Source organism: Schistocerca americana, chromosome 2, assembly GCF_021461395.2.
Source record: "Schistocerca americana isolate TAMUIC-IGC-003095 chromosome 2, iqSchAmer2.1, whole genome shotgun sequence".
NCBI classification, from domain to species: Eukaryota; Metazoa; Arthropoda; class Insecta; order Orthoptera; family Acrididae; genus Schistocerca; species Schistocerca americana.
This window is the reverse complement of record NC_060120.1, coordinates 199,725,042-199,739,650: the sequence shown is the minus strand read 5'-3', so window position 1 is coordinate 199,739,650 and position 14,609 is coordinate 199,725,042. Positions and strand designations below refer to the sequence as shown.

General features: G+C 38.3%; 1 protein-coding gene across 2 annotated transcripts in view; it reads left to right on the top strand.

Annotated features, from left to right (window-relative positions):
- The window catches only part of LOC124596053 (integrin beta-PS-like), a 254,844-nt gene extending 241,871 nt beyond the window's left edge, over positions 1-12,973 (top strand). For both annotated transcript variants that reach the window (XM_047135029.1, XM_047135028.1), the window contains exons 14-15: positions 5,645-5,784; positions 12,622-12,973. In XM_047135029.1, coding sequence (XP_046990985.1) covers positions 5,645-5,784; positions 12,622-12,687 — 206 coding nt within the window. In that variant the 3' untranslated portion in view covers positions 12,688-12,973. The remainder of the gene's footprint in view (positions 1-5,644; positions 5,785-12,621) is intronic.
- The last annotated feature ends 1,636 nt before the right edge of the window (positions 12,974-14,609 follow it).

The following is a 14,609-nucleotide window of genomic DNA, read 5'->3' as shown; positions in this document are numbered from 1 at the left end:
TCTCGACTGCAGTGCAGAGCACGGACGAGTGTCTTCAGTTTTAGAAACGTTCAGTCATAAATAAAGTAATAGAACAAAAGCAATGTCTTGATAGCAGACTTTCTTTTATAGAAAGTTTGGAAAAAGCATTCTTTATACCAATTGCTTCATATTCTATTAATTAATTAATTAAACCAAACAAGCAATAAGACTCCTAATTCAGGCGATAGCAAGGAAAGGTGTTTGTTTCAATCTCACGAACTGCTTTTTCGCAATGAAGAACAGCAGTAATTGTTTATTTCCTATCGTACTTCGACGAAGCGTGAGTAATTCATAGTCATACCAACAGTGTTTATAAGTAGTTGCGTGAGGTGTTAGAGTCCTTATGGAATTAAACTGTCTGATGAGGTGAGATAGCGGAACGGTTAAGGTGTTGGGCTGCTATGTGAAATATTATGAGTTCAAACCTTGTGCAGTGCTTAATATTTTCTTTATTTAAAAACAATATTGGAGTGGCTTACTTCACGAATTTTATTTGTTTGAATGAAATTTCTAGTGCTTTGCCTCTTCATTAACTCTTTCGCTGCTGCAGACACGTGCTCCCCGCATTCCGCGCTGTGCGCGATTTTGTCATCACTGCACTGCTCGCCTGTGCAGACACATCGTGTTCCCACTGCTTTGACACACTTATCATTCGATTTCCAAAAACTATTTGGCCAAAAAATTTGATTTTTACACGTCTTCTTGACTGATACCTTCCCCCCATAAATGACTTAATTTTGTTTTGATGTGCAGCATTAAATGTAGTAAACCATTGCACGAAATTTTGAAGAGTTTGCAGAGGTAAAAGTGCATAGCGTATACTTTCCGTATGGTCGATTTTAGTTGCCACAATGTTGAGAATGAAATGTGGACAAGATACCTAAATTTCATATAATATTTGCTGTATAACAATATCTCATTTAATTTAAGTACCACATAGGTGTCGTATGTAATATTGAGAAATATTCCCTCTTTCGCGACTGTAATAAAAGTTTTATTTACACACGGCGCGTTTGGCTTTATTTTAAAGCACTTCCATTGGTGAAAGGTATGGCACATACACAATGGTATTCATGTTCTATTTCTTGTTTTTGTTCCACAGTCGCAGTTTTACCAATGGTATTGAAATATATCCCTCTTCTGCAACTGTAATAAGCGACTTATTTAGACCAGACGCGTTTCTCTCTTTTGAAGCATCATGTATTTTGTGTCCTCCATTGCCAAGCCACCTTTCGTAGTTTTGTGCTGCGGTAGCACAATATTCAACGTTTGTGTTGGCTCATGTTTTAGCAAATAAATGCTGTTTGTATGTGCCACACACAAAATTATATTTGCCGTAGCTCTGAGCACTTCACTGACAGACGGTATATTCAAGTCCTAATGTTTTTGTAAGTCCACAGTTTTGTTTAATGTATTTTGTCTACTTCCTTTTGATTGATTGAAGTGCTTTAAAATAAAGCCAAACGTGCCCAGCGTAAGTAAAACTTTTGTTACAGTCGCGAAAGGTGGAATATTTCTCAATATTACATACGACACTTATGTGGTACTTAAATTAAAAGAAATATATAGGTATCTTGTCCACATTTCATTCTCAACATTGTGGCAACTAAAATCGACCATCCGGAAAGTATACTCTATGGACTTTTACCTCTGCAAACTCTTCAAAATTTCGTGCAATGGTTTACTATATTTAATGCTGCGTAATAACTGCGTTGAACATCGAAACAAGATTAAGTCATTTATGGGGGGAAGGTATCAGTCAAGAAGATAGGTAAAAATCTAATTTTTGAGCCAAATAGTTTTTGTGGAATCGAATGATAAAGAGTGTCAAAGCAGTCGAAACACCATGTGTCTGCACAGGCGAGCAATGTAGTGACAAAATCGCTCACAGCGCGGAATGCAGGGAGCACGTCTTTGTAGCAGCGAAAGGGTTAATGCGGCCGTGGTGGCTTTACTTCATGAACAGCGTGCTCCCCCCTAAACGTAAGCTTGCGAACTATGCTATACTATGGCGCTGCTTCTATTGGCGCGTGCGTCGTGTGCAACTGGCAATGCAGCAATCTCCCGCGTCTGGGCGGGCATGCGCGAGCCGCCAAGATAAAAGAATTCAACTATAGTTCCATGGATCATGAATACGATATTTCGTAATGATGTGGAACGAGTCAAATTTTCCAATACATGACATAATTAAGTTAATTTAACAACATACTTAAGTTAATATAACAACTTTTTTATTTTTTTGTTTTTTATTTTTTATTTTTTATAATTTTTTGTTTGTTTGTTATTTTTTTCTTTTTTTTTCTTAATTTATATCTAAAAATTCCTCTATGGAGTAGAAGGAGTTGTCATTCAGAAATTCTTTTAATTTCTTCTTAAATGCTTGTTGGTTATCTGTCAGACTTTTGATACTATTTGGTAAGTGACCAAAGACTTTAGTGGCAGTATAATTCACCCCTTTCTATGCCAAAGTTAGATTTAATCTTGAATAGTGAAGATCATCCTTTCTCCTAGTATTGTAGTTATGCACACTGCTATTACTTTTGAATTGGGTTTGGTTGTTAATAACAAATTTCATAAGAGAGTATATATACTGAGAAGCTACTGTGAATATCACTAGATCCTTAAATAAATGTCTGCAGGATGATCTCGGGTAGACTCCAGCTATTATTCTGATTACACACTTTTGTGCAATAAATACTTTATCCCTCAGTGATGAATTACCCCAAAATATGATGCCATATGAAAGCAATGAGTGAAAATAGGCGTAGTAAGCTATTTGCTAAGATGTTTATCACCAAAATTTGCAATGACCTGTATTGCATAAGTAGCTGAACTCAAACGTTTCAGCTGATCATCAATGTGTTTCTTCCAATTTAATCTCTCATCAATGGACACACCTAAAAATTTGGAATATTCTACCTTAGCTATATGCTTCTGATTAAGGTCTATATTTATTAATGGCATCATACCATTCACTGTACGGAACCGTATGTACTGTGTCTTATCAAAATTCAGTGAGAGTTCATTTACAAGGAACCACTTAGTAATTTTCTGAAAGACTATTGATAATTTCATCAGTTAATTCTTGTTTGTCAGGTGTAATTACTATACTTGTATCATCAGCAAAGAGAACTAACTTTGCCTATTCATGAATATAGATTGGCAAGTCATTAATATATATTAAGAACAACAAAGGACCCAAGACTGACCCTTGTGGAACCCCGTTCTTGATAGTTCCTCAGTTTGAGGAATGTGCTGATCTTTGCATATTATGAGAACTGCTTATTTCAACTTTCTGCACTCTTCCAGTTAGGTACAAATTAAACCATTTGTGCACTGTCCCATTCATGCCACAATTCTTGAGCTTGTCTAGCAGAATTTCATGATTTACACAATCAAAAGCCTTTGAGAGATCACAAAAAATCCCAATGGGTGGTGTTCGGTTATTCAGATCATTCAAAATTTGATTGGTGAAAGGATATATATGGCATTTTCTGTTGAAAAACCTTTCTGGAAACCAAACTGACATTTTGTTAGTACTTCATTTTTACAGATATGTGAAGCTACTCTTGAAGGGCTGGATAAGAGTGAAACAGAGAAAGGAAAAGCACTGTGGGGGAACAAGGAAGGGGATAGGCAGGTGAAGTGGTTTAGCAAAGGTTAAGGCCAACGAGGTATGGGAATGTAAGGAGAGTTCCCATCTGCACAATTTGGAAAAATTGGTGTTGGTGGGATGAATTCAGATGGCACGGGGTGTGAAGCAGTCATTGTGTTGGGCAGCATGATCAGCTACTGGGTGGTCCAATTGTCTCTTGGCCACAATCTGACAGTGGCCTTTCATGCAGACTGATTTTTTAGTGGTCACACTCATGCAGAATGTAGCACAATGGTTTGCAGCTAAGTTGGTGGACACCATGGTCACTTTCACATGCATTGATGGGGTAGGAGATGCCTGCAACAGGAATGAAGCAGTTGGTAGCAGGATGGTGTATGGGAGAAGTCTTGTATCCACAGTAGGTCTGTTGAAGGGATATGAGCGATGGGGCAAGGGGTAAAGAGAAGGAATTGAATAGGATATTGCATATGTTAGGTTAGTGACAGAATACCACAGTGGGAGGGGTGAGGAGAATGGTGGGAAGCGTTTTTGCCATTTCAGGGCACAGAATCAGAAATCTCATTTTCTCTATAGAAAAAAGAAAGGAATGAATTGGAACAGAATAGTTGCAGAAGTATAGAGAGAAATGGGGAGACATATGTGCAAAAATAAAGACCCAATCAGTGGCTGTAAACTGTTCTTGATGATAATGCTGATGTTGATAATGATGGTTAATGTCTGTGTAAATTAAATTTTTCAAGATGCTGAACTTGTTGCCTAATTTAATCAATTTCAGTTTCTTAAATCCTCATAATCTAAATTTCTACCTTCTTGCTTGATGAGTCTGCTGTTTTTTAGCCTTGTATCTTGTTTTTACTCATTGTCTTAAAATTTTATGACAACTTCAAATTGGAAGGTACATAATTATTACATTCCATTCTATATTTTTCTAATTCAGTATTTATTTATCTACTCTAAAAGTAACACTGTACATCAGGAGCATGTAAACATGAGAGTGACCCTAACTAGACACAAAACAGACACCAACAAATCTTCCTCAATCTATGCTAGAATATACAGTACACAACCAACATTGTTGGTAAAAAGGAGCTCACATTTTAGTGGAGGTTATTGTTTTTGCTGGAACACTGCATTTCTGGAATATTTAACCTGTTCATCATTAACAAGCATACAGCAATAATTAAATTAAACAAATAAACAGAACAATCAATAAATACTATCATGAATATAGCTTGCTCAGTAGTTCATTATAAACAGTATTGTTTCTCTAAAGAATATGACTGTCTAAAATGGAACTACAACTAATTGAATATAGGGAGAAAATGTGCACTTGCTTGCAGGAGATGCACACATAAACTGACAGAATGACTGGCTTTTGGTGTATTCAATTTGTTCAGCTCACAAAACCAAGAAATCAAGAACTATGGGAAAATGATGTACCAAGAACAAAATAAGAAAGTCATACAAAGTCAGTCTGTGTTCTTTTTTCACTTGTTCTGCCTGTCATGTCTCACATAACCCACAGTGACGTACTCAAATGTAACTTGTATCCTTTGAAGTGTGTATTTCAAGACTATATGAAACCATGGATTTCTTCTTCAGTGAGCATGATTAAAACTGTAAAATGTGTTTTAAGCTACACCTGGATGCAGGTTTAAAATAGAACAGAACTGCTAAGATTGTCTTTCTACTTGTGTTTGATTGAGAGAAGTTGGATTTGATATAATCAATAGAAAAACAAATGTAATTTAATTTGTTTTGTGCTTTAGTTCAGTTACTGCAAGAAAGACTTATAATTAATCCTGGGATCTTATATATATTTAGTTATTGTACTGAAATAAGAATTACTTACAAAATGAATACAGTTATTGTGGTAAATTATACTTTACTGAATTTTCTTTAAAACTTTTCTCTCTCTTTGGCAGATGTAAATGGGTGATATAATGACAACATGTGGTGTTCAACTAGAAACTATATATGAGGTGACTAAATGTTATTTATTTTTAGGTGTCATTCTTGGTGTTATTGGAAGCATAGTGTTCATTGGACTGCTGACTCTTATCATATGGAAAATAGTAACCTCTATACATGATGAACGAGAGTATTCAAAATTTGAAAAAGAAAGAGCACAAGCTAAATTCAGTCGTGTAAGTATGAGTTCAAAATATAACATCTCTAGAGAGTGGATGTTTGTGATGCTATGGTCACTAACAATTGAAAATAGCATTATTTTATGATGAATGCAGGCAATGTACATTCCAGCAGAAAGGGAAAAACTAAATATGAAAAATATGTTGCTTATATTATCTGCTACACTAACATAAAACACAAATGCCAATTTACTACAAAATGTGTTTTGCAAATAACTTGTAACTTGCAATAATTTACAAAAGTATATAAGATATGCACTGAAATTGGGGGTCGATGATATTTTTTTCATACTACTGCTAATATTGTATAAAATACAAAATACAAAATACAAAATACTAAAGCACAGAATACATTTTTTGTGCCACTCAGTGTGGAGAAATATGCAATTTATAATGAGTCATCTATGACTTCCAGTACACTTAATATTGAAGCATGTCTAAATTTTATGTGAATTTAAAGCAATGGAAACTCCAGGTAGAAATATCAACAATGTAGGAAAAGATAGATTGCTACTTACTGTAAAGGAGACATGCCAAGTTGCAGACAGGCACAATGAAAAGACACTTACATGTAGCTTTCAGCCACAGCCTTCGTCAGTAAGAGAGACACACACATAACATTCACGACTGCCAACTGCAGCATCTCACACCGGAATGCAACATCATGTGGGATGCAAGCAGCAATCTGGAGGGGGTGGGGAAGGAGATGGGGATGGGATAGTAGTGTACGGGTGGGGAGAGAGACAAACACTGCCTGGTGGAGTGTGCAGGTACTGTACTCCAACAGGTGCAGTGTCAGAAGGTTGTGGGGCAGGAAGGTGGGGAGAAAAGGAACAAAACCTATGGTAACCTATGGTAATATATTGTCCCTCACCCTCACCCAACAGTTTCCACCCCTTTGTCCTATCATTTCCTCCACATTCTTGTCTCCAACCCTGCCCCACAACCTCCTGACACTGTGTCTTTTGGAGTCTAGTCCCTGCATACTCCACCAGACAGTGTTCGTCTCTCTCCCCACGTGTACGTTACTATCTCTTCCCCTTCCCCTTCCCCTTCCCCTTCCCCTTCCCCTTCCCCTTCCCCTTCCCCTTCTCCTTCCCCTTCCCCTTCCCCTTCCCCTTTGCTTTCACTGTCCCCACCCCCTATAGATTGCTGCTTGCATCCCACATGATGTTGCATTCCAGGCTGAGATGCTAGAGTTGGCGGTCATGGGTGCACCAGGTATGCTTTCTTGCTTGTGTGTGTGTGTGTGTGTGTGTGTGTGTGTGTGTGTGTTTTACTGACAAAGGCTGTAGCTGAAAGCTGCATGTAAGTGTCTTTTAATCATGCATGTCTGCAACTTGACATGTCCTCTTTATGGGAAGTAGCAATCTATTTTTTCCAACTTTTTTTTGTGATTCTTTTTATCCTGGAATTGAAACAAATTCATCTGACACCTGTGATTTTACTCAGATACAAAGGAAACACCAGAAATCAACTTATATATGTAACTATAAGTAAATAAGCTCACAAAATGCACAGAGTTTGCACTTAGCTGTTTTCATGACACCTTCTACTCTAGAAGACCAAAGATGAACACAATAATGTCAGTGTACCTCTCTCTCTCTCTCTCTCTCTCTGTCTCTCTCTCTCTCACACACACACACACACACACACACACACAAACAGAAACACACAGAAAGTGTGGGGCACTATGAAGCATGTTTTTCACTAGGGGCTGCTAAGAAAGATTCTTGTGGATAAGCCTCATACTCTACACAGAATAAAGTACACAGAATTGGAGTGTGCAGAATTACTTTTTATTTCAAGCAAGACACATACAGGTTACCAAGCATGACATATACCACAGTCAGTTGATTGATTGATTGTTCTCCCCCCTCCCTCTACACTCTCCCATAACGCGAAGCACTTGGAATGTAAGGAAATGAATTTTATTTGCCATCCAGCTGTTGTGCTCACTGTGGGCCGAGCATCTGTGCAGCTTGAAGCTGCAATGGTACAACTGCTGACTGATGGAGGGGGATGGGGGGATAGCTGCATGTGAAGTCTGCACAAGTGTCTGAGTGTGGTGAGGCTTCCGTGGCATCAGCATGGTGCCTTGTGGGGGTGAATATAGGACTAATGCTGGCTTAACTCACTCATTGCAAACCTTTATGGTTTTGCAGTTTTGTGTCATCTCTGTGGTGTTGTCTCCTCATCACAACTCTGGAAAGTGACTAGTGTACAATGCTTAGAGGAGCAATTTGATGAGCCCTGTGTGGAGCAAGAATTGTTCAAAGCTTTGTGAACAACAGTAGGGAGTTTGCCATGGTGCAAAGCAGGTGGGAGTTGGATCTTGGCTATGTAGTCTTGGAGGTGTTGCATTAACTGTGGCAGTTCCACTGCAGATGGTACCAGTGCAGTTGTTAGATAGGCTACCAGAATGCGTAACAGCTCTCCCTGCACAATTTCTGCTAACAGTGTTCCAGTATGTGGCAGATTCCAGTTGCCAGCCTGATCTCTAGTGACATGGAGGGGGCGACCGAATCGTGCTATCCAGGTGTTTACGGAGGTCTTGCTGTTGTCTGGGCAGATATGTCTGTGCCAGGTGTAGCTTCTGCCCAATGAGTACATCTGCCCACCCCTATGAAACAAAATCTGTAAGCATTCACAGGTAGAAGCGGGCCTACGAGATTGATGTGGACATGGCTGAATCTTGATGGAAAGCACTGAAACTGCTGGATGTCAACATGTACATGTTGTCCCTCTTTGCATTGCTGGCACTGAAAACAAGAATGTGCCAATACACGGGCATCTTTTTTATCAGTGACTACACAAAAAGGATGATTCATAACTTGATGATCAAGTTTTCTCCTGGATGTGACAGATTGTGAAACACTGTTGAAAGATGGTTTGTGGCAACTTGGTACAATGTAGGTCCTTGGCTTCTGCCAAGAGACATCACACCATAATGTCAACATAGTGTCTGACATTGGTGAGTCACAATCCTGTCAGGGGGTTTGTCCTGTAAATGCTATAGTTTGTACTCTACAGTGCAGTCTTTGTTGTCCATGGGGTTTGCCAAACCAAACCTCAGATGCACAAAAAATAACTGACCATGATGTTTTCTGCTCTTTTTATGTGGCACACATCAATTGTAATTTGGCTGACGAACTATGTCTGAACTACCATGGGGGAGCACTTCTCACCATTGTTTGGGAAAGTAGAGACTGTTGGTTTGTGGTCAGTATAAACTACCCTGGGACAAGCTTCAAACTGTGGTCAGAAATCAGTAACAGAAAGTAGTTCTCTCTCTCTCTTGTTGTGCCACTGCTGTTGTACTGGTTGCAACTTTTTTGGGAGGAAAAAAGTAGTGAATGCCAATGTTGGTTGATCTGTTGGTGAACTGGTCTACAGCTGCTCCTATTGCATTTTGGGTGGTATGTACAATGATTGACAGAGTGCAGATAGGACTGAGGAGCAAGGAACACTGCACTAGTTAGGCTCAGCTAAGGGTTACAGAAAGTTTTGTTTCCATCTTCAGAGTCCACTCAAGAGATCATCAGCCTGTGATTGAGCAGCAGTTGTATAGCCATTGTTGCTGGAAGGTAGTGGAAATAAAAGATCATTCTCAGGAAATATCGTAGCTGCTGGTAGTCGGTCTGCTTCAAAAGGGCTTTCAGAGCTGCTATCTTCTCCTATAACAGAAATCTGCAATCTGCTGGAACTACATATCTAGGAAGGGCACTTCTGCTTTGCTGATGATGCATTTAGAATCATTTAAATATTGCGCTGTACTTATGCATCCATTGATGCACTGTCTGCGCATCTCATTTACGTAGCTGCGTGGTTAGTGAGAACACTATGACGTCGTTAGGGTATGTAAAGGAAAACACAAGTCCCTTTAACACTCCATCCACAAGATTTTGCTGTGCATGTGCCACATTTTCAGACCAAATGGCACAAATAAAAATTTAAATAGGCTGTAGAGTGTAATTGCTGCTATCTCCAGAATGCCACAGGGCACCACAGTTGCACTGTGCAACACATTTAAAGGATCAGTTTTTTGAAAACCTATAACTGCCTTCCATTTTAATGCAGAAATTTGAAATTTAGCTCAAAGATGCCTAAAACCATTTTTTCATCACTCTTGAACTCACTGTCAATTCAGACAGCAAGTGTTGACACTTGGGGGAAAAAAATAAAAAATAAAGAAACCTGAGTTTAGAAGTTCACATGAGGTGTAAAAAAATTGCCACCAAATTTCACCACAATTCTACCCAGCACTGTTGTGGATGTGTCACACAATGTGGAAGTCATCACACCCCCTCTTACTCACACATCACCCCCTCTTTTGATGCCTGCGCAATGGAAGTGAGAACCACAATGCTCAGTGTTGAATTTCGTATGGTCAGCTGAATAACACTTCAGAAACACTGCCACACAAGAAGGCATCAGAAGACAGCATAAAGGATGTTGATGAAGCCACCCTTGCTTTGGGGCATTGATTCTCACATTTTTGTTGTCAAAACTCAATTCACAGTGCAGTGAGCAACAGGATGAGACCCTTGACAAAGTTTAATGCTGTTTACACCTTCCTGTATAATTCAGCCTTCTCTAAGGACATTGTGAGGCTGCAATGCAATTGAATGTGATCTAACCCCTTTGGAGTGTAGTGAAACTGCAATTTTTGCTCTGGTATTATTAAAAAAGAAAAAAAAGAACAAATGTGATTCAAAGCAGCAAAGGATTTTTATGCTTTTTCAGCCCTCCTGTTCTGTGCGCTCATGTGGTGTAATCACAGTGGGAGGGGGAAGGATGCAACATTGACACATGCATGAATAAAATGCAAAGGGCCTCTCTAATACCCCACCAGTGGAATAACACCCTCAGTGCCACCAACATGACATTATTAAGCACTTTAAAATGTAACTGTACAGAGATTTTGACACCTATTCAGCTGACTGTGCTCTGCTGTTGTATCACTGCTTGAGAACAGGCAACCTTTTCGATACCCCTTACATTCTGCATGCAGACTGTCAGTTTCGACTGAAAAGCGTGTGAAAATCAAAGACCAAAGGGAAGGGGAGGTTACATTCACACCCTTTATGCCACCTCCTAAGGTCTTTTCCTATCCGTTCTGAGGGCCAGTGTGTATGAAATGTTTTCCTTAGCCACCCATAAGAAAACTGTGTGATTTCAATGTTGGGCATCGCAGTTCTGACATCCATCACAGAAGCATCAAAACAAGGAGTGAACTGTGCATAAGAGGGGGTGTGACACCCTTTCCATCATGTGACATATCCACAGTGGCATTGGACAAAATTGTGGTGAAATGTTTTGCCAGTGTGATATCATTAACCCACACTGCATCTCACATGAAGTTCTGAACTCTATCCTTTTCTTCAGATGTGTCAACATCTTGCACTTTGAAGTGTCAACATCTTGCACTTTGAAGTGTAACATGGTGCATGAAAAGATTTTCCATCTATGTGAACTAAAATTGCAGTTGGTTAGACTTGTAACTGCAAATATGGCATGAAAAAACCACTAGAGCCAATGGACACGCAGTTCATTTCTCCTGAGTGTGGTTGCAATGCTGAAGAATTCATCAACACAGTCAACATTTTCAAAACTGGCTTAACATCACCTCCTGGCGCAGCTGCAAGATAAAATACATAGCAGTGTGTAGTTGACATTGTTTGTGTTCACTGAATTGATGTGGGACTGTGCACTGTTTTTGCATTCAGAAAGGGAGAATTCCAAAACACATCCCACTATGAATTTGTTGAATCTTATCATTGATGGCTTGTGAGTTTCTCCCATTGTTGTGGCACCTGTCTATAAAATAAACTCTTAACCCATTCTACTTGTTTCTTCATTGTCATGGTCACTAATTATATAAGTGAGTCTTGTACCTCACGTAAAATACAGCACACAAAGTTAAAGTGTGCAGAATTAGTTTTTATTTCAAGCAACATACTCATTAATAAGCAAAAACAGGTAATTTGACTAATCAGAGTAACTTTAAAGATAACCATTTTATCTAAAGTAATACACCCTACAGTTGGTTGCCAGATCAATTATTTTCACATACTTATCATATATTCTGCAGCAATTGTAACTTGCAGACACTGATTTACCATGAAATATATTACGTACATCGCTCATAAGTGCCAAGCACTACTGATGCCATAATATGAAATACATTGCTTTGTGGCATTCAAGGACCAAAAATATATAATGTATCACAAAACAAACACAAGTTTTGATACATCAATGTGAAAATAATCTAGGTTTTCAAAGCAATTTTATCTGAAGTGTGATTTTACTTAGACACAAACAAAGTACTGGTAGTCAGTTTGTGTCTGTAAATAAAGGATGAAAAATGTGTACCAAAAATAAAATTGTAGAATCAATTTGTAGGACTAAAAAAAAAAATCATGGATCACAACAAAGCAGGTCTTCCACATGAGTCAGTTAACAGTGTGCTATAGTGTGCACAGTTCCATTTGCTTACAGGTACCAAATTCAAATATTATTTGTGTACTCATGTAGATTAAGAATCTGGAAAGTCATGTAACATTTTCATACTGTTTATTGAAGTTCATTGTGAAACTGCACTATTCTTATGTTGGACCTTCATATTATTTTTCCCAGCTTTTTATACAATGTGAGATGTATCATATGTCAGAAAATTGGGTATTCAATAGTGTTCATGTTATTATTTGCATAGTAACTGATATATCAATTTTTTCCTGACAATATTTTTATTGTAGTGTAGGAACACTAAATAAAAGCAATAACTGTTTTTGCCCTCATGGTGATTCAGATGTTTTTTCTCTTTTTTTGCAGGATGACAACCCACTTTATGTAAAGGCAACAACAACTCATGTGAATCCTACATTTCATCCAAATTAACTGTAGTGGTTGTGAAATGGTTGTGACAGGCAGAAAATGTAAGCTGTGTAAATACTGATGCCCAGCTTCATAGTGTAGCAGCTTCTTTGTACTAAGAACACAAAATATGAAGAAAAGTAACTGCACAGTCAAATGTTTATACATAGAAAACAGTGTAGATCAATTATTTTTTCAATTTCATTCATTGGATGAAAAATTAAAGTGTAAGGTAGATATGAGTAATTAGTTTATGGTTCTCAGCAGTTCTAAATGACATTGAAAATAAAATAATTTGTTACTTCAGTGACTTGAAGCGTATTTTTTACTCCTCCTGGCATCAGGCATGAATTTCTCCATTTAATGATAACAGTGTTGTGTAAAAATTAAATAATCTTTACAGTACTTCTGACCTTTCCAAGTTTTATGACTCATAATGACATCACAGAATAGCTTCTATGGTACTAGAGGGAGCTGCACAGTGTAAAAACTCTAGAGGAAGACAGAGATGTGGATACATCCAGCAAATAATTGAGGAGGTAGGTCGCAAGTGCTGCTCCAAGATGAAAAGGTTGGCACAGGAAAGGAATTTGTAATGGACAGCATCAAACCAATCAGAAGACTGATGAATCAAGAGTGTATCACATTTTTTTTTCAAACTGCTAAGCAGCAGTTACCCACATGAAAACTTCTTTGTTATGAAGGGTATGTTTTGTTGAAATCAAATTACACGTTTTTGCTTCAACAGATGTGCTTGCAGCAATTGTAACTCTTACTCCCTCTCTAATTATTTTTCCCCTTTTTCTATTTGGTGGAAATGTTATGCCCTGCAATTTTCTATTATTACTGGTCTGACTAACTGATAAGAAGCAGCTCACCAGTATTTAAAGATCTTAAGTTTTCCAAGAAGGAGCTTGGTTAGAGTCACAAGTGCGATGATCCAAAAATGTAAATCTCTAATTTGCACATGAACTACAACAAAGGTACTAGAAAAAGCTTACGAATAAGGTTAGTAAACTGCCCAGGATGCATTTCATGAAACCAAGTTGTTTGAAATGGTATCCAAGAAGTATTGAAATTTGTATTTTGTGCAGAAATTGTTGTTGGTTGTTGGTGAGCATGCATCCATTGCAGGATTTCAAAGAGCAGTATTTGAAACTTAAGGGAAACACTGCAGAAAGTTTTTGGTAAGATAGTTTTAGGTCAGGTCAGGCTGGTACAAGCATTTCAAAAACAGGCAACCGTTGACTGCTGATAATGACTTTTTGAGTTGGCTGTCTACTGGCATTAACACCAGAAAATGTTCAGAAAGTGAGTGACCTAATTCCCCAGGATCACTGACAGGTGTCTGCAACTTCTTGAGAATAGGCTATGGTAAATGTGAAAGTAATCTGTATTGTGTCAGAAGAATTGAACACAAGAAGCATTATGCAAATTTTGTGCTACAACTGCTTCAAGGCAAGCAAAAACAATGTGTGGAAGTTTACAAGGAACATAAATAAGTGCTTTAAGTACATCCAAACATTCTTTTAAAGATTTTCACTGGTGATAGAAGTAGCATTTATGGCTTTGATTCCAAAAACAACCAGCACTCATTACAAAGGAAGAGTCCTTGGCCTCAGTGGTAGCACTGCTGCTTCCTGGTGTTTGACTCCTTGCTGTAATTTGTTTTAATGAGAAGTTTGAACTGATTGACACAAAACTGCATTAATTAGGTTGGTGCCTTCAAGATTTTTTGACACTCATAATAACATGATGATCAGTTTGACTATGGTAATTAATGATGAAATAATGGAAAATCTAGGATGGAATGTAACAATATTATGAGATGGAAAGTTGCTACTCACCATATAGTGCGCGCGCACCCCCCCCCCCCCCCCCCCCCCCCCACACACACACACAACTGCAGTCTCAGGCAACTGAAATCACACTGCAAGCAGCAGCAC